This window comes from Pseudophryne corroboree, chromosome 10 (genome assembly GCF_028390025.1).
Source record: "Pseudophryne corroboree isolate aPseCor3 chromosome 10, aPseCor3.hap2, whole genome shotgun sequence".
NCBI classification, from domain to species: Eukaryota; Metazoa; Chordata; class Amphibia; order Anura; family Myobatrachidae; genus Pseudophryne; species Pseudophryne corroboree.
The window spans coordinates 15,819,535-15,843,033 of record NC_086453.1 but is presented as its reverse complement, the minus strand read 5'-3'; the positions used below and the strand labels follow the sequence as shown (position 1 = coordinate 15,843,033).

Here is a 23,499-nt window from a genome sequence, read left to right as displayed (position 1 = left end):
TGTGAGAAGTCCATTCTTTATATTTGATAGTTTAGCATATTTTTTCAGTCACCACATTAATTAGCGTTCCACAGAATTTGTCCTAACACACATTTCTGTTCTCTTTTTATGTTTTTTCGGGGACATATGACTATTCAATCAATCGATTATGAACTTCCATCAAGTACTTTTTTTGGCACTCATGGACATATTTTGAACATCGGACTCATTTATAAATTTTACTCCATTGTTCTGGGACTATTTTTGAGAGTGTTCAGCAACCACTCCCACGTTTGACTAATTGGCTGAATTTATCAGCACAGCCACCTTATTTCCACTAAAGTTCCCAATTTGATGAATTTGATAAGTAATTTGTATCTGCAGTTCATAATTCCCAAATTCGGAAGTAGGACTCCACATACACATTATTTTTAACAGCCGATCACTTTCCTTTATTGATTGTCACCTGCGGTTTATTACCCTTTATTATATTCCCACCCCAGCCTTTTGACACGCATAGTATCGCGTCATTTCCGGTACAAGGACACACACGTCATTTGATTAAAACTGAAATTTATTACAACCTGTCCAAGCTGGATATTATTTCCCAGCATTATAATCATCACGCATGTCCTTTCAGTCTTTTTATTTTACTGGTCCTCAAGAGTTCACCATCATTTCACCTTTCCCGCGATGTCACTACCGGTCAGTGACACGCATTCCCTAGCGTCACTTCCGGCCAGTGACACGCATTTCCTAGCGTCACTTCCGGTCACGGCATTCGCGCATGTTTCAGTACCTGCATTACCCAGTATATGCACTCCAGCACCCTACCTAGCTTGTTTAAACTAGCGTGGTCTAAACACCCATATATACTTAGTTTTATACTCCGTTTGCGGCCGATCGTCCCGCCACGTCACTTCCGGTTTCGAATTTCCGGCGACACTCACTTCCGGTCACTCGTTTTCACATCATATCGGGTTAAATACCTTATTTACACCTATTTTACTGGTATACTTTCTCACAAGCACTTCAACCTTATGAACATGAAGTAAATCAGTATTGAAAAACCTTTTTTGAGACTTTATTCAGCACTTCCGGTCTCAGTGACCTTTTGACCTGGAACTAATTTCCCACCATCTTTAAAAGCCGAATCTGAAGAGGAGAGAGACCATTGAGCCCTGAGGAAGAGATTACAGATCTCGAAACGCGTTGGCTACCTGATCTTCAGCAACTGGACCTTAGGAAGAACTCTGACTGCTTATACACCTGACATCGACCAGTGGTAATACTTGGGAGCCAGAGCAGGGTGAAGTCTGGACCACCCTGCTTTTCTCAAACACCTGCGGCTCCTAATTTACCCTACCGGTACGTTTTCAGCTTCTTTTTGAATAACATTCCACACGTATTATCATCCATCCGGGGACATCGATCCACAGATAAGCTTAGGGGCCAGAGCAGGGTGAAGGTTCCGACCACCCTGCCCCATTATAACACCTGCGGCTCCTAGCTTACCGTTTTGGTACGCTTTAATTGTTTTATGAAATTGTTTTATGAAATTGTGTATTAAACAATGTGTTAATTTTATGATTACCCTGTATGTTATTAGTTTTGCAAATTCGCACCCATACAATTATTCGTATTGTGAGGTGACCATTGCTTTGGTCCTGCTATAAGTCCACCGAAAGGTCAGGCGCCCAAGGTACACCACCATCCCTTGACATTTGTTTTCCTGGTTACTTACCTGCCGCCAGAGACTTCCACTATCTCCATCTCAGTGTGTTACCAGTCTGCGGTACTCACTCCAGGATTCCCTCACAGGCTCCGGATATCCTCAGCTACCCAAGCACTCCTGAGTTCACCAACTCCGATATACTTACCTTTTCACGTCACCATCGGACTCACCATCGATGGTTAAGCACTTCAGTATAATCCGGTTTTAAGCATCCCTGTATACCCGAGTGTCTCACATCCTCCACAGAGGAACCTGAGCAGAGGGCCGTGTCCTGCCCGTCAGGCGCAGCGAAGACCATATCCCCTGGCGGGGGTCACTGGTGAAAACCCCTGGCGAGTTAGAATCCACGCCTCTGCTTCAGGTTTCGCCAATTCTCTGTGCTCACTGTGTAATCTTCCAGAGTGCTCCAGCATATGACTTGTCCATATCTCAAGCCACCTAACATCTGCCTCCCTGCGCCCTCCACTGGCTCACCCAGGTCATTACCGGGAACACAATCAGACCAACCCGTGACAGACGACCTGCACTCTCAGGGGTCCAGGAGACCACCTGATTCAGGAGTGAGATCTATACAGATTTTACTTGTATAAAAGTTGGTGATTAGGTGCAGGAGTGGGTTACTACTGTCCACGTGAACATCTATTGGGAATAGTAATCTGTGGCCCAGAGCCTGGCGAGAGAAGCGTGCCCGGAGCATGTTGAGGGAATCGTGGTCGAAGCATGGCGAGAGAAGCGTGTCGAGAGAAGCGTGCCCGGAGTTTGTCGAAGGAATCGTGGCAAAAGCGTGGTGAGGGAAGCGTGCCCAGAGCGTGACGAGGGAATCGTTGCCAAAGCATGGCAAGAGAAGCATGCCTGGAGTATGGCAAAAGAAGTATCCCAGAGCGTGGCGAGGGAAGCGTGCTCGGAGCGTGGCGAGACAAGCGTGCCCAGAGCGAGGCGAGAGAAGCGTATCCAGAGAGTGGTAAGAGAAGCGTGCCTGGAGCGTGGCGAGAGAAGCGTATCCAGAGCGTGGCAAGAGTAGCGTATCCGGAACATGGAGAGAGAAGCTTATCCGGAGCATGGCGAGGGAAGCGTGCCCGAGGCGTGGCGAGAGAAGCGTGCCCGGAGCTTGGCGAAGGAATCGTGGCCAAAGTGTGGTGAGAGAAGCGTATCCGGAGCGTGGCGAGAGAAGCGTGCCTGGAGCGTGGCTAGAGAAGCGTATCCAGAGCATGGCAAGACTAGCATATCCGGAACATGGCGAGAGAAGCTTATCCGGAGCATGGCGAGGGAAGTGTGCCCGAGGCGTGGCGAGAGAAGCGTGCCCGAGGCGTGGCGAGAGCAGCGTGCCCGGAGCTTGGCGAAAGAAGTATCCCGGAGTGTGGCGAGAGAAGAGTGCTCGGAGCATGGCGTGAGAAGTGTGCCCGAAGCGTGGCGAGAGAAGAGTATCCGGAGCGTGGCGAGGGAACATTGCCTGGAGTGTGGCGAAAGAAGTATCCCGGAGCGTGGCGAGGGAAGTATGCCCGGAGCGTGGCGAGAGAAGAGTATCCAGAGCGTGGCGAGAAAAGCGTGCCCAGAGCATGGCAAGAGAAGTTTTTCCGAAGCGTGGCGAGAGAACTGTGCCCGAAGCGTGGTGAGGGAAGCGTGCCCACAGCATGGCTAGGGAAGCGTGCCCGAAGCGTGGTGAGGGAAGCATGCCCAGAGCATGGCGTGAGAAGCATGGCCGTATCGTGGCTAGGGAAGTGTGCCCGGAGCCTGGGCAGAGAAGCATGCCCAAAGCGTGGTAAGAGAAGCGTGCCCGGAGCATGGCAAGAGAAGCGTGCCCGGAGCGTGGCAAAAGAAGTGTATCCAGAGTGCGGCGAGAGAAGCGTGCCCGGAGCGTGGCGAGAGAAGTATAGCCAAAGCGTGGCGAGAGAAGTGTGCCCGGAGCGTGGCGAGAGAAGCGTGCCCGGAGCGTGGCGAGAGAAGCGTGCCCGGAGCGTGGCGAGGGAAGCATGCCCGGAGCATGGTGTGGAAAGCATGGCCGAATCGTGGCTAGGGAAGTGTGCCCGGAGCCTGGGCAGAGAAGCATGCCCAAAGCGTGGTAAGAGAAGCGTGCCCGGAGCGTGGCAAAAGAAGTGTATCCAGAGTGTGGCGAGAGAAGCGTGCCCGGAGCGTGGTGAGAGAAGTATAGCCAGAGCGTGGTGAGAGAAGTGTGCCCGGAGCGTGGCGAGAGAAGCGTGCACAGAGCGTGTCGAGAGAAGCGTGCCTGGAGTTTGTCGAAGGAATCGTGGCCAAAGCGTGGTGAGAGAAGCGTGCCCAGAGCGTGTCGAGGGAATCGTTGCCAAAGCATGGCAAGAGAAGCATGCCTGGAGTATGGCAAAAGAAGTATCCCAGAGCGTGGCGAGAGTAGTGTATCCGGAACATGGCGAGAGAAGCTTATCCGGAGCATGGCGAGGGAGGCGTGGCGAGAGAAGCGTGCCCGAGGCGTGGCGAAAGCAGCGTGCCCGGAGCTTGCCGAAAAAAGTATCCCGGAGTGTGGCAAAAGAAGCGTGCCCGGAGCATGGCGAGAGAAGCATGCCTGGAGCGTGGCGAGAGAAGAGTGCTCGGAGCATGGCGTGAGAAGTGTGCCCGAAGCGTGGCGAGAGAAGAGTATCCGGAGCATGGCGAGGGAAGCATGCCTGGAGTGTGGCGAAAGAAGTATCCCGGAGCGTGGCGAGGGAAGAGCATCCAGAGCATGGCGAGAAAAGCGTGCCCAGAGCATGGCGAGAGAAGTTTATCCGAAGCGTGGCGAGAGAAGTGTGCCCGAAGCGTGGCTAGGGAACCATGCTCGAAGCGTGGTAAGAGAAGCGTGCCCGGAGCGTGGCGAGAGAAGTATAGCCAGAGCGTGGTGAGAGAAGTGTGCCCGGAGGGTGGCAAAAGAAGTGTATCCAGAGAGTGGCGAGCAGAGGTTAAAGTGAGCCGGAATGGGGCAGAAATGCGTTCCGTCAGTTCCACTTGGAGACGGAACGCAGTTCTGCCTCACCTCACCCGATGTGTGCCCCGCGCCACAGGGAGATGCCATGCGCCCGCTCAGACTGTGTTACCAGCGGGCGCCCGTCTCTCTCTTCACAGCGGAAGCTGGCGGCAGGAGCTCACTACTGAGCTCTGGCTTCCGGCTCTGTCAGTGCGCGCTATGGGAGAAACTTCATGACGTCTCTCTCATAGTGTCGGGGAACGGACGCCAGGAGGACTGCTGCGGTCGGACGTGGGAGCGGGGCTTGGTTAGTATGTTTTGTTTTTTAACTTGTTTGACTGTATTTGCAGTGCGTCTACTGGGGGCAATCTACTGGGGGCAATCTACTGGGGGCAATCTACAGGAGGGCAAGCTACTGGGGGCAAGCTACTGGGGGCAAGCTACAGGGGGCTAACCACTGGGGGCAAGCTACTGGGGGGGGGGGGGGGGGACTACTGGGGGCAATCTACAGAGGGAAAGCTAAAGGGGGCTAACCACTGGGGCAATCTACTGGGGGCAAACTACAAGGCGGCAAGCTACTGGGGGCAAACTACTGGGGACAAACTACAGGGGCATTACTACTGGAGGCATAACTACAGGGGCATTACTACTGGAGGCATAACTACAGGGGCATTACTACTGGGGGCATAACTAGAGGGGCATTACTACTGGAGGCATAACTACAGGGGCATTACTACTGGAGGCATAACTACAGGGGCATTACTACTGGAGGCATAACTACAGGGACATTACTACTGGAGGCATAACTACAGGGGCATTACTACTGGGGGCATAACTACAGGGGCATTACTACTGGGAGCATAACTACAGGGGCATTACTACAGGGACATATCTACAGGGGCATTACTACTGGAGGTATAACTACAGGGACGCATTACTACTGGGGGCATTACTACCGGGGACAGAGGAGGTGGCGCTAGGCATTCTGGGAACAGTCAAAGCTTTGAGCCTGTTGGTGCCTCGGATCAAGATCCTACTCTATACCCCAATGTCATTCCCTTTTGAGCCCAGTGTACCCCGCAGCAGAAACGACACAAAAAAATAATAATCAAAATTTCATGTCAACCTCTTTCTGTGTCGACCATGTCAATGTCGACCAGCAGTGGTCAACCTATTGACTGTAGACCTAATTCAGGTCGACCCATTGATGTATAATCGTTCTGCAGGTGAGCCGTGGGAGGGGCAGGTAAGTGGCCGCTCTCTGCTCTCAGCACCGCCGCCAGGTAATGGTGATGTCACCCAGCCGCCCGGGTGACGTCACGATGAGGGGGCGGGGTAGGATGGACACGGAACGGAAGTCCGCAGCATATGCTTCCGGCCGGGCCGATATTTGGCTGCACCGGGCGGGGCGGGGCCGGTACAGGCGGCTTCCGGTGGTGATTCCGCAGCACGATGGCGACTGATTCCTGGGCAGAGGCTGTGGATGAGCAGGAGGCGGCGGCCGAGACGGTGAGAGCTGGGGCCCCGGGACCTCACCCCATGGGCTTCTGACCCGCGCTGCCCCGGGGGCCACTCCTGTACCCACAGCCCCTGTGTGTGGCCCAGGCCTGTGTCTACCCCTCGTCACTGACTCAGTCCCCGGCTTTCCTGCAGCCCCGGGACGGTGGGGGTTCCCTGTGCTGCGCCCCATCCCTTCTGTAGCCCCTGGATTGGGGTGATCCCTGTCCCGTGCGCCATCCCTCCTGTAGCCCCTGGATTGCGGTGATCGGTGTCCCGTGCGCCACCCCTCCTGTAGCCCCTGGATTGGGGTGATCCCTGTCCCGCGCCCCATCCCTCCTGTAGCCCCTGGATTGGGGTGATCCCTGTCCGGTGCCCCATACCTCCTGTAGCCCCTGGATTGGGGTGATCCCTGTCCCGTGCGCCATCCCTCCTGTAGCCCCTGGATTGGGGTGATCCCTGTCCCGTGCGCCATCCCTCCTGTAGCCCCTGGATTGGGGTGATCCCTGTCCGGTGCCCCATACCTCCTGTAGCCCCTGGATTGGGGTGATCCCTGTCCCGTGCGCCATCCCTCCTGTAGCCCCTGGATTGGGGTGATCCCTGTCCCGTGCGCCATCCCTCCTGTAGCCCCTGGATTGGGGTGATCGCTGTCCCGTGCGCCATCCCTCATGTAGCCCCTGGATTGAGGTGATCCCTGTCCCGCGCCCCATCCCTCATGTAGCCCCTGGATTGAGGTGATCCCTGTCCCGCGCCCCATCCCTCATGTAGCCCCTGGATTGAGGTGATCCCTGTCCCGCGCCCCATCCCTCATGTAGCCCCTGGATTGAGGTGATCCCTGTCCCGCGCGCATTCCCTCCTGTAGCCCCTGGATTGGGGTGATCCCTGTCCCGTGCGCCATCCCTCCTGTAGCCCCTGGATTGGGGTGATCCCTGTCCGGTGCCCCATCCCTCCTGTAGCCCCTGGATTGGGGTGATCCCTGTCCGGTGCCCCATACCTCCTGTAGCCCCTGGATTGGGGTGATCCCTGTCCCGTGCGCCATCCCTCCTGTAGCCCCTGGATTGGGGTGATCCCTGTCCCGTGCGCCATCCCTCCTGTAGCCCCTGGATTGGGGTGATCGCTGTCCCGTGCGCCATCCCTCATGTAGCCCCTGGATTGAGGTGATCCCTGTCCCGCGCCCCATCCCTCATGTAGCCCCTGGATTGAGGTGATCCCTGTCCCGCGCCCCATCCCTCATGTAGCCCCTGGATTGAGGTGATCCCTGTCCCGCGCGCATTCCCTCCTGTAGCCCCTGGATTGGGGTGATCCCTGTCCCGCGCGCAATCCCTCCTGTAGCCCCTGGATTGGGGTGATCCCTGTCCCGCGCGCAATCCCTCCTGTAGCCCCTGGATTGGGGTGATCGCTGTCCCGTGCCCCATCCCTCCTGTAGCCCCTGGATTGAGGTGATCCCTGTCCCGCACGCCATCCCTCATGTAGCCCCTGGATTGGGGTGATCCCTGTCCCGCGCCCCATCCCTCCTGTAGCCCCTGGATTGGGGTGATCGCTGTCCCGTGCCCCATCCCTCCTGTAGCCCCTGGATTGGGGTGATCCCTGTCCCGCGCCCCATCCCTCATGTAGCCCCTGGATTGAGGTGATCCCTGTCCCGCGCCCCATCCCTCATGTAGCCCCTGGATTGAGATGATCCCTGTCCCGCGCCCCATCCCTCATGTAGCCCCTGGATTGAGGTGATCCCTGTCCCGCGCGCAATCCCTCCTGTAGCCCCTGGATTGGGGTGATCCCTGTCCCGCGCGCAATCCCTCCTGTAGCCCCTGGATTGGGGTGATCCCTGTCCCGCGCGCAATCCCTCCTGTAGCCCCTGGATTGGGGTGATCCCTGTCCCGTGCCCCATCCCTCATGTAGCCCCTGGATTGGGGTGATCCCTGTCCCGCGCCCCATCCCTCCTGTAGCCCCTGGATTGGGGTGATCGCTGTCCCGTGCCCCATCCCTCCTGTAGCCCCTGGATTGGGATGATCCCTGTCCCGTGCGCCATCCCTCCTGTAGCCCCTGGATTGGGGTGATCCCTGTCCCGCGCGCAATCCCTCCTGTAGCCCCTGGATTGGGGTGATCCCTGTCCTGTGCCCCATCCCTCCTGTAGCCCCTGGATTGGGGTAATCGCTGTACAGCACGCCATCCCTCCTGTAGCCCCTGGATTGGGGTGATTGCTGTCCCGTGCCCCATCCCTCCTGTAGCCCCTGGATTGGGGTGATCCCTGTCCCGCGCCCCATCCCTCCTGTAGCCCCTGGATTGGGGTGATCCCTGTCCCGCGCCCCATCCCTCATGTAGCCCCTGGATTGAGGTGATCCCTGTCCCGCGCCCCATCCCTCCTGTAGCCCCTGGATTGGGGTGATCTGTCTTGTGCCCCATCCCTCCTGTAACACCCGGATTGGGGTGATCCCTGTCCCGTGCGCCGTCCCTCCTGTAGCCCCTGGATTGAGGTGATCCCTGTCCAGCGCCCCATCCCTCCTGTAGCCCCTGGATTGGGGTGATCCCTGTCCCGCGCCCCATCCCTCATGTAGCCCCTGGATTGAGATGATCCCTGTCCTGCGCGCAATCCCTCCTGTAGCCCCTGGATTGGGGTGATCGCTGTCCCGTGCCCCATCCCTCCTGTAGCCCCTGGATTGAGGTGATCCCTGTCCCGCACGCCATCCCTCATGTAGCCCCTGGATTGGGGTGATCCCTGTCCAGCGCCCCATCCCTCCTGTAGCCCCTGGATTGGGGTGATCCCTGTCCAGCGCCCCATCCCTCCTGTAGCCCCTGGATTGGGGTGATCCCTGTCCTGCGCCCCATCCCTCCTGTAGCCCCTGGATTGGGGTGATCCCTGTCCAGCGCCCCATCCCTCGTGTAGCCCCTGGATTGGGGTGATCCCTGTCCTGCGCCCCATCCCTCCTGTAGCCCCTGGATTGGGGTGATCCCTGTCCAGCGCCCCATCCCTCCTGTAGCCCCTGGATTGGGGTGATCCCTGTCCAGCGCCCCATCCCTCCTGTAGCCCCTGGATTGGGGTGATTCCTGTCCCTGAAGTGTTACTATAGGGATCAGCTACACTGGTGTCAGGCTTGCTCTCTGTTAGTAATAGATGGGCCACAGATTGGTGTCGCTCTATTCCCCTGTATTACTGATGAGTGATTTGTGGTTAGTGTGTGGGGCAGCGTTGTAATTGGCTGTTACACCGCCTCTGGGTACTGGTCGTCATGGCTGCGCCTGTTCTCTTGCAGAGCATTTGCCATACATGTGTGCCGACGGCTCACCCCCCGTAATGTATCGTGTGTTCTTTCTGGCCTGGAGCACTGTATACTGGCTCTTTGTGATGAAACAAGTTTCATACGGCCACGTTAGGTAGGGTGCATATACCTGCTCCTGTACTCCTGCCTCCACCACTCTCGCCCCTGCATGGAATGGGGAACAGCCGGGTAATTGTGTGCAGTGTTTCCAGTGACTGCCTGTACTCATACGCTCACTCTGCAATCACTATTCACTCTCCTGTTAGTTTGAGGTGCAAATGTTTATGTATAGTAGGTTGTGTAAAACAGTAGCTACAAGAAACCCTCCAGTAACGTGACTTATAACTGTGACTGTGTGATGTCTGCAGCAATGTGCGGTACACGCACCTCTAGGTGCACACGTTCAGCTGTAACGTGACGTATAACTGTGACTGTGTAATGTCTGCAGCAATGTGCGGTACACACACCTCTAGGTGCACACGTTCAGCTGTAACGTGACTTATAACTGTGACTGTGTAATGTCTGCAGCAATGTGCGGTATACACACCTCTAGGTGCACACGTTCAGCTGTAACGTGACGTATAACTGTGACTGTAATGTCTGCAGCAATGTGCAGTACACACACCTCTAGGTGCACACGTTCAGCTGTAACGTGACGTATAACTGTGACTGTGTGATGTCTGCAGCAATGTGCGGTATACACACCTCTAGGTGCACACGTTCAGCTGTAACGTGACGTATAACTGTGACTGTGTAATGTCTGCAGCAATGTGCGGTACACACACCTCTAGGTGCACACGTTCAGCTGTAACGTGACTTATAACTGTGACTGTGTAATGTCTGCAGCAATGTGCAGTATACACACCTCTAGGTGCACACGTTCAGCTGTAACGTGACGTATAACTGTGACTGTGTGATGTCTGCAGCAATGTGCAGTACACACACCTCTAGGTGCACACGTTCAGCTGTAACGTGACGTATAACTGTGACTGTGTAATGTCTGCAGCAATGTGCGGTATACACACCTCTAGGTGCACACGTTCAGCTGTAACGTGACGTATAACTGTGACTGTGTGATGTCTGCAGCAATGTGCGGTACACGCACCTCTAGGTGCACACGTTCAGCTGTAACGTGACGTATAACTGTGACTGTGTAATGTCTGCAGCAATGTGCAGTATACGCACCTCTAGGTGCACACGTTCAGCTGTAACGTGACTTATAACTGTGACTGTGTAATGTCTGCAGCAATGTGCGGTATACACACCTCTAGGTGCACACGTTCAGCTGTAACGTGACGTATAACTGTGACTGTGTAATGTCTGCAGCAATGTGCAGTACACACCTCTAGGTGCACACGTTCAGCTGTAACGTGACGTATAACTGTGACTGTGTGATGTCTGCAGCAATGTGCAGTACACACACCTCTAGGTGCACACGTTCAGCTGTAACGTGACTTATAACTGTGACTGTGTAATGTCTGCAGCAATGTGCGGTATACACACCTCTAGGTGCACACGTTCAGCTGTAACGTGACGTATAACTGTGACTGTGTGATGTCTGCAGCAATGTGCAGTACACACACCTCTAGGTGCACACGTTCAGCTGTAACGTGACGTATAACTGTGACTGTGTAATGTCTGCAGCAATGTGCGGTATACACACCTCTAGGTGCACACGTTCAGCTGTAACGTGACGTATAACTGTGACTGTGTGATGTCTGCAGCAATGTGCGGTATACACACCTCTAGGTGCACACGTTCAGCTGTAACGTGACGTATAACTGTGACTGTGTGATGTCTGCAGCAATGTGCGGTATACACACCTCTAGGTGCACACGTTCAGCTGTAACGTGACGTATAACTGTGACTGTGTAATGTCTGCAGCAATGTGCGGTACACGCACCTCTAGGTGCACACGTTCAGCTGTTTCACACTTAGGACATTTCTCCATAAAAACCTTCCAGGCATCTGGTTACTTTCACTTTTCTCTGACGTCCTAGTGGATGCTGGGAACTCCGTAAGGACCATGGGGAATAGCCGCTCCGCAGGAGACTGGGCACAAAAGTAAAAGCTTTATGACTAGCTGGTGTGCACTGGCTCCTCCCCCTATGACCCTCCTCCAAGCCTCAGTTAGATTTTTGTGCCCGGCCGAGAAGGGTGCATGCTAGGTAGCTCTCCTGAGCTGCTTAGAGTAAAAGTTTAAATAGGTTTTTTTATTTTCAGTGAGACCTGCTGGCAACAGGCTCACTGCATCGTGGGACTAAGGGGAGAAGAAGCGAACTCACCTGCATGCAGAGTGGATTGGGCTTCTTGGCTACTGGACATTAGCTCCAGAGGGACGATCACAGGCTCAGCTTGGATGGGTCCCGGAGCCGCGCCGCCGGCCCCCTTACAGAGCCAGAAGAGCGAAGAGGTCCGGAAAAATCGGTGGCAGAAGATGTTCCTGTCTTCAATAAGGTAGCGCACAGCACTGCAGCTGTGCGCCATTGCTCTCAGCACACTTCACACTCCGGTCACTGAGGGTGCAGGGCGCTGGGGGGGAGCGCCCTGAGTCGCAATAAAACACGTTTTAAACCTTATATGGCTAAAGAAATGCATCACATATAGCTCCTGGGCTATATGGATGCATTTAACCCCTGCCAGTTTTCCTAAAAAAAGCGGGAGAAAAGGCCGCCGAAAAGGGGGCGGAGCCTATCTCCTCAGCACACAAGCGCCATTTTCCCTCACAGCTCCGCTGGAAGGACGGCTCCCTGACTCTCCCCTGCAGTCCTGCTACAGAATCAGGGTAAAACAAGAGAAGGGGGGCACTAATTGGCAGATAATACAAATACAGCAGCTATAGAAGGGAGAAACACTTATATAAGGTTATCCCTGTATATATATAGCGCTCTGGTGTGTGCTGGCAAACTCTCCCTCTGTCTCCCCAAAGGGCTCGTGGGGTCCTGTCCTCTATCAGAGCATTCCCTGTGTGTGTGCTGTGTGTCGGTACGATTGTGTCGACATGTATGAGGAGGAAAATGATGTGGAGGCGGAGCAATTGCCTGTAATAGTGATGTCACCCCCTAGGGAGTCGACACCTGACTGGATGGTCGTATGGAAGGAATTACGTGACAGTGTCAGCACTTTGCAAAAGACTGTTGACGACATGAGACAGCCGGCAAATCAGTTAGTGCCTGTCCAGGCGTCTCAAACACCGTCAGGGGCTCTAAAGCGCCTGTTACCTCAGATGGTCGACACAGACCCAGACACGGATACTGACTCCAGCGTCGACTGTGACGAGACAAACGTAATGTCCAGTAGGGCCACACGTTACATGATCACGGCAATGAAGGAGGCTTTGAACATTTCTGATACTACAAGTACCACAAAAAGGGGTATTATGTGGGGTGTGAAAAAACTACCCATAGTTTTTCCTGAATCGGATGAATTAAATGAGGTGTGTGACAAAGCGTGGGTTTCCCCCGATAAAAAACTGCTGATTTCTAATAAATTATTGGCATTATACCCTTTCCCGCCAGAGGTTAGGGCGCGTTGGGAAACACCCCCTAGGGGTAGATAAGGCGCTCACACGCTTATCAAAACAAGTGGCGTTGCCGTCTCCTGATACGGCCGCCCTCAAGGAACCAGCTGATAGGAAGCTGGAAAATATCCTTAAGAGTATATACACACATATGGTATTATACTACGACCAGCAATCGCCTCAGCCTGGATGTGCAGTGCTGGGGTGGCTTGTTCGGATTCCCTGACTGAAAATATTGATACCCTGGATAGGGACAGTATATTATTGACTATAGAGCATTTAAAGGATGCATTACTATATATGCGAGATGCACAGAGGGATATTTGCACCCTGGCATCAAGAGTAAGTGCGCTGTCCATTTCTGCCAGAAGAAGTTTATGGACACGACAGTGGTCAGGTGATGCGGATTCCAAACGGCATATGGAAGTTTTGCCGTATAAAGGGGAGGAGTTATTTGGGGTCGGTCTATCGGACCTGGTGGCCACGGCGACGGCTGGGAAATCCACCTTTTTACCCCAGGTCACCTCTCAGCAGAAAAAGACACCGTCTTTTCAAACTCAGTCCTTTCGTCCCCATAAGGGCAAGCGGGCAAAAGGCCACTCATTTCTGCCCCGGGGCAGAGGAAGGGGAAAAAGACTGCAGCAGGCAGCCTCTTCCCAGGATCAGAAGCCCTCCCCCGCTTCTGCCAAGTCTTCAGCATGACGCTGGGGCTTTACAAGCGGACTCAGGCACGGTGGGGGCCCGTCTCAAAAATTTCAACGCGCAGTGGGCTCACTCGCAAGTGGACCCCTGGATCCTGCAGGTAGTATCACAGGGGTACAAATTGGAATTCGAGACGTCTCCCCCTCGCCGGTTCCTGAAGTCTGCTCTACCAACGTCTCCCTCAGACAGGGAGGCAGTATTGGAAGCTATTCACAAGCTGTATTCCCAGCAGGTGATAATCAAGGTACCCCTCCTACAACAGGGAAAGGGGTATTACTCCACGCTGTTTGTGGTACCGAAGCCGGACGGCTCGGTGAGACCGATTTTAAATCTGAAATCATTGAACACTTACATAAAAAGGTTCAAATTCAAGATGGAGTCACTCAGAGCAGTGATAGCGAACCTGGAAGAAGGGGACTATATGGTGTCTCTGGACATCAAAGATGCTTATCTCCATGTCCCAATCTACCCTTCTCACCAAGGGTACCTCAGGTTTGTGGTACAAAACTGTCATTATCAGTTTCAGACACTGCCGTTTGGATTGTCCACGGCACCACGGGTCTTTACCAAGGTAATGGCCGAAATGATGATTCTTCTTCGAAGAAAAGGTGTCTTAATTATCCCTTACTTGGACGATCTCCTGATAAGGGCAAGGTCCAGGGAACAGTTAGAGGTCGGAGTAGCACTATCTCAGGTAGTGCTACGTCAGCACGGGTGGATTCTAAATATTCCAAAATCGCAGCTGATTCCAACAACACGTCTACTGTTCCTAGGGATGATTCTGGACACAGTCCAGAAAAAGGTGTTTCTCCCGGAGGAGAAGGCCAGGGAGTTATCCGAGCTAGTCAGGAACCTCCTGAAACCAGGACAAGTGTCAGTGCATCAATGCACAAGGGTCCTGGGAAAGATGGTGGCTTCTTACGAAGCGATTCCATTCGGAAGATTCCATGCAAGAACTTTTCAGTGGGATCTGCTGGACAAATGGTCCGGATTGCATCTTCAGATGCATCAGCGGATAACCCTATCTCCAAGGACAAGGGTGTCTCTCCTGTGGTGGTTGCAGAGTGCTCATCTTCTAGAGGGCCGCAGATTCGGCATTCAGGACTGGATTCTGGTGACCACGGATGCCAGCCTGAGAGGCTGGGGAGCAGTCACACAGGGAAGAAATTTCCAGGGCTTGTGGTCAAGCATGGAAACGTCTCTTCACATAAATATCCTGGAACTAAGGGCAATTTACAATGCCCTAAGTCAAGCAAGGCCTCTGCTTCAGGGTGAGTCGGTATTGATCCAATCGGACAACATCACGGCAGTCGCCCACGTAAACAGACATGGCGGCACAAGAAGCAGGAGGGCAATGGCAGAAGCTGCAAGAATTCTTCGCTGGGCGGAAAATTGTGACAGCACTGTCAGCGGTGTTCATTCCGGGAGTGGACAACTGGGAAGCAGACTTCCTCAGCAGACACGACCTCCACCCGGGGGAGTGGGGACTTCACCCAGAAGTCTTCCACGTGATTGTAAACCGTTGGGAAAAACCAAAGGTGGACATGATGGCGTCTCGTCTCAACAAGAAACTAGACAGATATTGCGCCAGGTCAAGGGACCCTCAGGCGATAGCGGTGGACGCTCTGGTAACACCGTGGGTGTACCAGTCAGTGTATGTGTTCCCTTCTCTGCCTCTCATACCCAAAGTATTGAGAATCATAAGAAGGAGAGGAGTAAGAACTATACTCGTGGCTCCGGATTGGCCAAGGAGGACTTGGTACCCGGAACTTCAAGAGATGCTCACGGAGGACCCGTGGCCTCTACCTCTAAGAAAGGACCTGCTCCAGCAGGGACCTTGTCTGTTCCAAGACTTACCGCGGCTGCGTTTGACGGCATGGAGGTTGAACGCCAGATCCTGAAGGAAAAAGGCATTCCAGATGAAGTCATCCCTACCCTGATCAAGGCCAGGAAGGATGTAACCGCGAAACATTATCACCGCATTTGGCGAAAATATGTTGCGTGGTGTGAGGCCAAGAAGGCCCCTACAGAGGAATTTCAACTGGGTCGTTTCCTGCATTTCCTGCAAACAGGACTATCTATGGGCCTAAAATTAGGGTCCATTAAGGTTCAAATTTCGGCCCTGTCAATATTCTTCCAAAAAGAACTGGCTTCAGTGCCTGAAGTTCAGACGTTTGTCAAAGGGGTACTGCATATACAGCCTCCTTTTGTGCCTCCAGTGGCACCTTGGGATCTCAATGTAGTGTTGAGTCTCCTAAAGTCACATTGGTTTGAACCACTCACCACTGTGGAATTAAAATATCTCACATGGAAAGTGGTCATGCTGTTAGCCCTGGCTTCAGCCAGGCGTGTCTCAGAATTGGCGGCTTTATCATATAAAAGCCCTTACCTAATTTTTCATTCAGACAGGGCAGAACTGAGGACTCGCCCTCAATTTCTCCCTAAAGGTGGTTTCAGCGTTTCACATGAACCAGCCTATTGTGGTGCCTGCGGCTACTAGGGACTTGGAGGACTCCAAGTTGCTGGACGTAGTCAGGGCCCTGAAAATATGTTTCCAGGACGGCTGGAGTCAGAAAATCTGACTCGCTGTTTATCCTGTATGCACCCAACAAGCTGGGTGCTCCTGCTTCTAAGCAGACGATTGCTCGTTGGATTTGTAGTACGATTCAGCTTGCACATTCTGTGGCAGGCCTGCCACAGCCAAAATCTGTAAAAGCCCATTCCACAAGGAAGGTGGGCTCATCTTGGGCGGCTGCCCGAGGGGTCTCGGCTTTACAACTTTGCCGAGCAGCTACGTGGTCAGGGGCAAACATGTTTGCTAAATTTTACAAATTCGATACCCTGGCTGAGGAGGACCTGGAGTTCTCTCATTCGGTGCTGCAGAGTCATCCGCACTCTCCCGCCCGTTTGGGAGCTTTGGTATAATCCGCATGGTCCTTACGGAGTTCCCAGCATCCACTAGGACGTCAGAGAAAATAAGAATTTACTTACCGATAATTCTATTTCTCATAGTCCGTAGTGGATGCTGGGCGCCCATCCCAAGTGCGGATTGTCTGCAATACTTGTATATAGTTATTGTTACAAAAATCGGGTTGTTTATTGTTGTGAGCCATCTTTTCAGAGGCTCCTACGTTTATCATACTGTTAACTGGGTTCAGATCACAAGTTGTACGGTGTGATTGGTGTGGCTGGTATGAGTCTTACCCGGGATTCAAGATCCTTCCTTATTATGTACGCTCGTCCGGGCACAGTATCCTAACTGAGGCTTGGAGGAGGGTCATAGGGGGAGGAGCCAGTGCACACCAGCTAGTCATAAAGCTTTTACTTTTGTGCCCAGTCTCCTGCGGAGCCGCTATTCCCCATGGTCCTTACGGAGTTCCCAGCATCCACTACGGACTATGAGAAATAGAATTATCGGTAAGTAAATTCTTATTTTCCAATAGGTGATAGATGCGGGGTCTGTGAGGTGACATCTACAAGTACAGCCGTTCTCAGCGTGTATAGATGAGGTCAATGTAACGTAGTTGATCACGCTAGGCTGTTTTAGCAGGGTGCCGCGCCCTTCTCGATTTTGTGTTTTTTTTTTTTTTTTTTCAGGGCAAAACCCGCCCTGCCCTTTCTGCGGCGCCCTGCTAAAACAGCCGCCAGCTTCCTGCGCTCCCAGCATGTAAAGATGCCGTGCGCATGCGCGCGGCATCCATTCATGCTGAGAGAGAGCTTGGGGGAAGCCCAGCACCTCCGTAGGTGCTGGGCACGCCCCAACAGTGACGCCGCCCACGCCCCCTTTTTTTACATCTGTGGGCTGAACCGCCCACTTTTATTATGCGTAGTGACCCCACCCCCTACTTTGCGTGGTCTCGTCCCATTTTCGGTGCGCGCGGCAGAGCCGCACATGCTTGTGCCTCTCTGTCCGGCGCCCTGCCCGGATTCTAGAGTGAACACTGTAACGTATGTCGTCAGTACTGAGGGTCATCGGTTACAGTGCTATGTAATGTATGGAGTGAAACGCATGTTGTCCTTCCATGTTGGCCAATAGTGGTCGACCTAATGACCGTATCCCATATAAATGAGGTACTAATTAACTCGCTTGTGCTCAGGTATGGCTATCCTTAAAACCTGGAATGTTCCGTGTTCTATTTGCTGGTATTATGTCACTGTTTGAGGTGGGTTCTAGCATGCACAGACCTGCTCTTTATGTGGCGTTACCAGGAACATCCAGTGACGGATATTATGTATGTAGCGTTAGCTGTGGCAGTAACGCAGTCTGCATGCGCTCCCTTTACCGTGGTTCTGCTCTGCAGCCAGTGACGGATATTATGTATGTAGCGTTAGCTGTGGCAGTAACGCAGTCTGCATGCGCTCCCTTTACCGTGGTTCTGCTCTGCAGCCAGTGACGGATATTATGTATGTAGCGTTAGCTGTGGCAGTAACGCAGTCTGCATGCGCTCCCTTTACCGTGGTTCTGCTCTGCAGCCAGTGACGGATATTATGTATGTAGCGTTAGCTGTGGCAGTAACGCAGTCTGCATGCGCTCCCTTTACCGTGGTTCTGCTCTGCAGCCAGTGACTGATATTATGTATGTAGCGTTAGCTGTGGCAGTAACGCAGTCTGCATGCGCTCCCTTTACCGTGGTTCTGCTCTGCAGCCAGTGACGGATATTATGTATGTAGCGTTAGCTGTGGCAGTAACGCAGTCTGCATGCGCTCCCTTTACCGTGGTTCTGCTCTGCAGCCAGTGACGGATATTATGTATGTAGCATTAGCTGTGGCAGTAACGCAGTCTACATGCGCTCCTTTACCGTGGTTCTGCTCTGCAGCCAGTGACGGATATTATGTATGTAGCGTTAGCTGTGGCAGTAACGCAGTCTACATGCGCTCCCTTTACCGTGGTTCTGCTCTGCAGCCAGTGACGGATATTATGTATGTAGCGTTAGCTGTGGCAGTAACGCAGTCTACATGCGCTCCCTTTACCGTGGTTCTGCTCTGCAGCCAGTGACAGATATTATGTATGTAGCGTTAGCTGTGGCAGTAACGCAGTCTGCATGCGCTCCCTTTACCGTGGTTCTGCTCTGCAGCCAGTGACGGATATTATGTATGTAGTGTTAGCTGTGGCAGTAACGCAGTCTGCATGCGCTCCCTTTACCGTGGTTCTGCTCTGCAGCCAGTGACGGATATTATGTATGTAGCGTTAGCTGTGGCAGTAACGCAGTCTGCATGCGCTCCCTTTACCGTGGTTCTGCTCTGCAGCCAGTGACGGATATTATGTATGTAGCGTTAGCTGTGGCAGTAACGCAGTCTGCATGCGCTCCCTTTACCGTGGTTCTGCTCTGCAGCCAGTGACGGATATTATGTATGTAGCGTTAGCTGCGGCAGTAACGCAGTCTGCATGCGCTCCCTTTACCGTGGTTCTGCTCTGCAGCCAGTGACTGATATTATGTATGTAGCTTTAGCTGTGGCAGTAACGCAGTCTGCATGCGCTCCCTTTACCGTGGTTCTGCTCTGCAGCCAGTGACGGATATTATGTATGTAGCGTTAGCTGTGGCAGTAACGCAGTCTGCATGCGCTCCCTTTACCGTGGTTCTGCTCTGCAGCCAGTGACGGATATTATGTATGTAGCGTTAGCTGCGGCAGTAACGCAGTCTGCATGCGCTCCCTTTACCGTGGTTCTGCTCTGCAGCCAGTGACGGATATTATGTATGTAGCGTTAGCTGCGGCAGTAACGCAGTCTACATGCGCTCCCTTTACCGTGGTTCTGCTCTGCAGCCAGTGACGGATATTATGTAGCGTTAGCTGCGGCAGTAACGCAGTCTACATGCGCTCCCTTTACCGTGGTTCTGCTCTGCAGCCAGTGACGGATATTATGTATGTAGCATTAGCTGTGGCAGTAACGCAGTCTGCATGCGCTCCCTTTACCGTGGTTCTGCTCTGCAGCCAGTGACGGATATTATGTATGTAGCGTTAGCTGTGGCAGTAACGCAGTCTGCATGCACTCCCTTTACCGTGGTTCTGCTCTGCAGCCAGTGACGGATATTATGTATGTAGCGTTAGCTGTGGCAGTAACGCAGTCTGCATGCGCTCCCTTTACCGTGGTTCTGCTCTGCAGCCAGTGACGGATATTATGTATGTAGCGTTAGCTGTGGCAGTAACGCAGTCTACATGCGCTCCCTTTACCGTGGTTCTGCTCTGCAGCCAGTGACAGATATTATGTATGTAGCGTTAGCTGTGGCAGTAACGCAGTCTGCATGCGCTCCCTTTACCGTGGTTCTGCTCTGCAGCCAGTGACGGATATTATGTATGTAGCATTAGCTGTGGCAGTAACGCAGTCTGCATGCGCTCCCTTTACCGTGGTTCTGCTCTGCAGCCAGTGACGGATATTATGTATGTAGCGTTAGCTGTGGCAGTAACGCAGTCTGCATGCACTCCCTTTACCGTGGTTCTGCTCTGCAGCCAGTGACGGATATTATGTATGTAGCGTTAGCTGTGGCAGTAACGCAGTCTACATGCGCTCCCTTTACCGTGGTTCTGCTCTGCAGCCAGTGACAGATATTATGTATGTAGCGTTAGCTGTGGCAGTAACGCAGTCTGCATGCGCTCCCTTTACCGTGGTTCTTCTCTGCAGCCAGTGACGGATATTATGTATGTAGCGTTAGCTGTGGCAGTAACGCAGTCTGCATGCGCTCCCTTTACCGTGGTTCTGCTCTGCAGCCAGTGACGGATATTATGTATGTAGCGTTAGCTGTGGCAGTAACGCAGTCTACATGCGCTCCCTTTACCGTGGTTCTGCTCTGCAGCCAGTGACGGATATTATGTATGTAGCGTTAGCTGCGGCAGTAACGCAGTCTACATGCGCTCCCTTTACCGTGGTTCTGCTCTGCAGCCAGTGACAGATATTATGTATGTAGCGTTAGCTGTGGCAGTAACGCAGTCTGCATGCGCTCCCTTTACCGTGGTTCTGCTCTGCAGTTAGTGAATTAGTATACAGCCACTAATGCAGCGCTTCCCAAACTCCGTCTTCACCAGTCCAGGTTTTAGTGATATCCACACAGATGTTATAATCAACCTGACTGATGTACTAATTAAGTCACCTGTGCTTAAGCATGGATCTACTTAGAACCTGGACTGTTAAGGTGCCTTGAGGAACCAGTGTGGGAACTCCTGCACTAGTGTATTGTTTGAGTGTCCCTGCATGAGCATCAGAAGCACAAACATTGATTTAGGGACTCCCCACTCCTAATCCTAAGAGTAGGACTTTGAGGCAGACATCTCTGTAATAAGAGGAAGAGGTTTCCATCTCCTTATCAACAGCATTGAATTGTGGCATCTGACATTGCTCCAAATCTCACTGTTGTGGGTGGGGGATCTGTGGGAATTGTCATTCATTAAATGCAAACTTGTAACCTAAATGAATAACTAAAGTGTGTGTGTGGGGGGGGGGGGGGGGGGTTCCTGTGTCTCTAGCGCAGGGACAGATTCAATTGTTTTAACCTGCTGCTAACACTAGGGGGTGCAAGATGGAGTAATTCAATTTTTGCTCCGTTTAGACTCCTGGTAGCCACAGGCATGACATTTCGCGCAGCCTCCTGAGGTGCGAGAAGGAATGCACTGTAGTTGGATACCCAAAGCTGGACTTTAGATGGGGTTAGCCAGTTTACACGTCTAAATGCTGTCCGTGTGGGCACGACATGTGCAATATGCATAGGGGTCGATTCAATTCGGCAATTTATGAATAGCGCCGGGAATTAGCTCCCGACGCTATTCAATTCAGCTGCTAGTTACCAGCAATTGTCGGGAATTCTTCTCTCATCCCCAGGGGATGAGAGAAGAAACCCGACAAAAGTGCTGCCGCGCGGCCGGCGCGAGGCTGAATCTGTCGGGAATCAGCCTTGTGCCGGGGAGTTAAGTCGGAGAATGCCCGTTCTCCCGACAATTCAACCTGTTTAGTCGGCGAGAACGGGCCATTGCCGACTTAACTGGAGCTGAATTGAATAGCGTCGGGAGCTAATTCCCGGCGCTATTCATAATTTGCCGAATTGAATCGACCCCATAGTTAGAATTGATTGGGCGTCTAAACAGTCCCATTTAGATAGGATAATTAGACACCCAAAACAACTGAATTCCCCCCCCACAGTGTTAATTTTTGACAAGTATTTTCAATTTAGTTTTAGTCTTAGTCACTTAGAATTGTAGTTGGTTTAGTCTTCATTTTAGTCAGTGGATCTCCGCTTTCATTTTATAATTTTATATAGCGCCCTTTCTTCAGTAGGACTCAACGTGTTTATGGAATGAACATAATACAGCCTGCCTACCTCTGTTTTTAACCAGTTTTATTTTATTTCTGTTCTAATTGTGAAGTGCAACGGAATATGCTGCACTATATAAGAAACTGTTAATAAGTACAGAAACCATGAAGTACAGAAAAGCTTTTCATAAGATACAGAGCATGGATTTTAGTCAATGTTTTAGTTAACTCTTGAAAATGGCTTAATGATACTGTAATGGATATTGCTGAACATTTCTCTAAAATTCTCTTGAAATTTGCATACCTGTTTAACTGTGTTTAGTAAAGTAGGCTGAGAATGTGTTACATACAGAGTCTGACTTACTGTAGTGCTCCCATATATCATTAGTAATCTAGGCTCAGTAGGATGAGAATGGGTTACATACTGAGTCTGACTTACTGTAGTGCTCCCATATATACCAATAAATGCCTTATGTTTGTTATAGCAAACTGGTGTAATACACAATCCTGTTTCCTTCACAGCAGACCATTTATTTTCTACAAATATCTAGAACAGGTTTGAAAATATAAAACTACTTCCGGTGTTAATTTTGTGAAATTTAGTTGGGGTGGTTTTTTTTTTATTTCTCTTTAGTTAAGAGTTAGTGCATCTCCGGTTTCATGTTAATGTAATTTTCTCTGACGTCCTAGTGGATGCTGGGAACTCCGTAAGGACCATGGGGGAATAGACGGGCTCCGCAGGAGACTGGGCACTCTAAAAGAAAGATTAGGTACTATCTGGTGTGCACTGGCTCCTCCCTCTATGCCCCTCCTCCAGACCTCAGTTAGATTTCTGTGCCCGGCCGAGCTGGATGCACACTAGGGGCTCTCCTGAGCTCCTAGAAAGAAAGTATATGTTAGGTTTTTTTATTTTACAGTGAGACCTGCTGGCAACAGGCTCACTGCAACGAGGGACTAAGGGGAGAAGAAGCGAACCTTCCTGCTTGCAGCTAGCTTGGGCTTCTTAGGCTACTGGACACCATTAGCTCCAGAGGGATCGACCGCAGGACCCGTCCTTTGTGTTCGTTCCCGGAGCCGCGCCGCCGTCCCCCTTACAGAGCCAGAAGCCTGAAGATGGTCCGGAAAATCGGCGGCAGAAGACTTCAGTCTTCACCAAGGTAGCACACAGCACTGCAGCTGTGCGCCATTGCTCCTCATACACACTTCACACTCCGGTCACTGAGGGTGCAGGGCACTGGGGGGGGGGGGGCGCCCTGAGCAGCAATAAAAACACCTTGGCTGGCAAAATAATCACAATATATAGCCCCAGAGGCTATATATGTGATAATTACCCCTGCCACAATCCATAAAAAAGCGGGAGAAAAGTCCGCGAAAAAGGGGCGGAGCTATCTCCCTCGGCACACTGTCGCCATTTTCTCTTCACAGTGTAGCTGGAAGACAGCTCCCCAGGCTCTCCCCTGTCGTTTTCAGGCTCAAAGGGTTAAAAAGAGAGGGGGCACTAAATTTAGGCGCAATATTGTTTATACAAGCAGCTATTGGGGAAAATTCACTCAGTGATAGTGTTTATCCCTACATTATATAGCGCTCTGGTGTGTGCTGGCATACTCTCTCTCTGTCTCCCCAAAGGGCTGTGTGGGGTCCTGTCCTCAGTCAGAGCATTCCC

At 52.3% G+C, this 23,499-nt stretch overlaps 1 protein-coding gene across 1 annotated transcript in view; it reads left to right on the top strand.

Annotated features, from left to right (window-relative positions):
* The first annotated feature begins 6,016 nt into the window (after positions 1–6,016).
* The window catches only part of LOC134965789 (ATP-dependent RNA helicase DDX19B), a 50,131-nt gene continuing 32,648 nt past the window's right edge, over positions 6,017–23,499 (top strand). Inside the window, exon 1 of the mRNA XM_063942154.1 lies at positions 6,017–6,134. Coding sequence (XP_063798224.1) covers positions 6,078–6,134 — 57 coding nt within the window. The 5' untranslated portion in view covers positions 6,017–6,077. The remainder of the gene's footprint in view (positions 6,135–23,499) is intronic.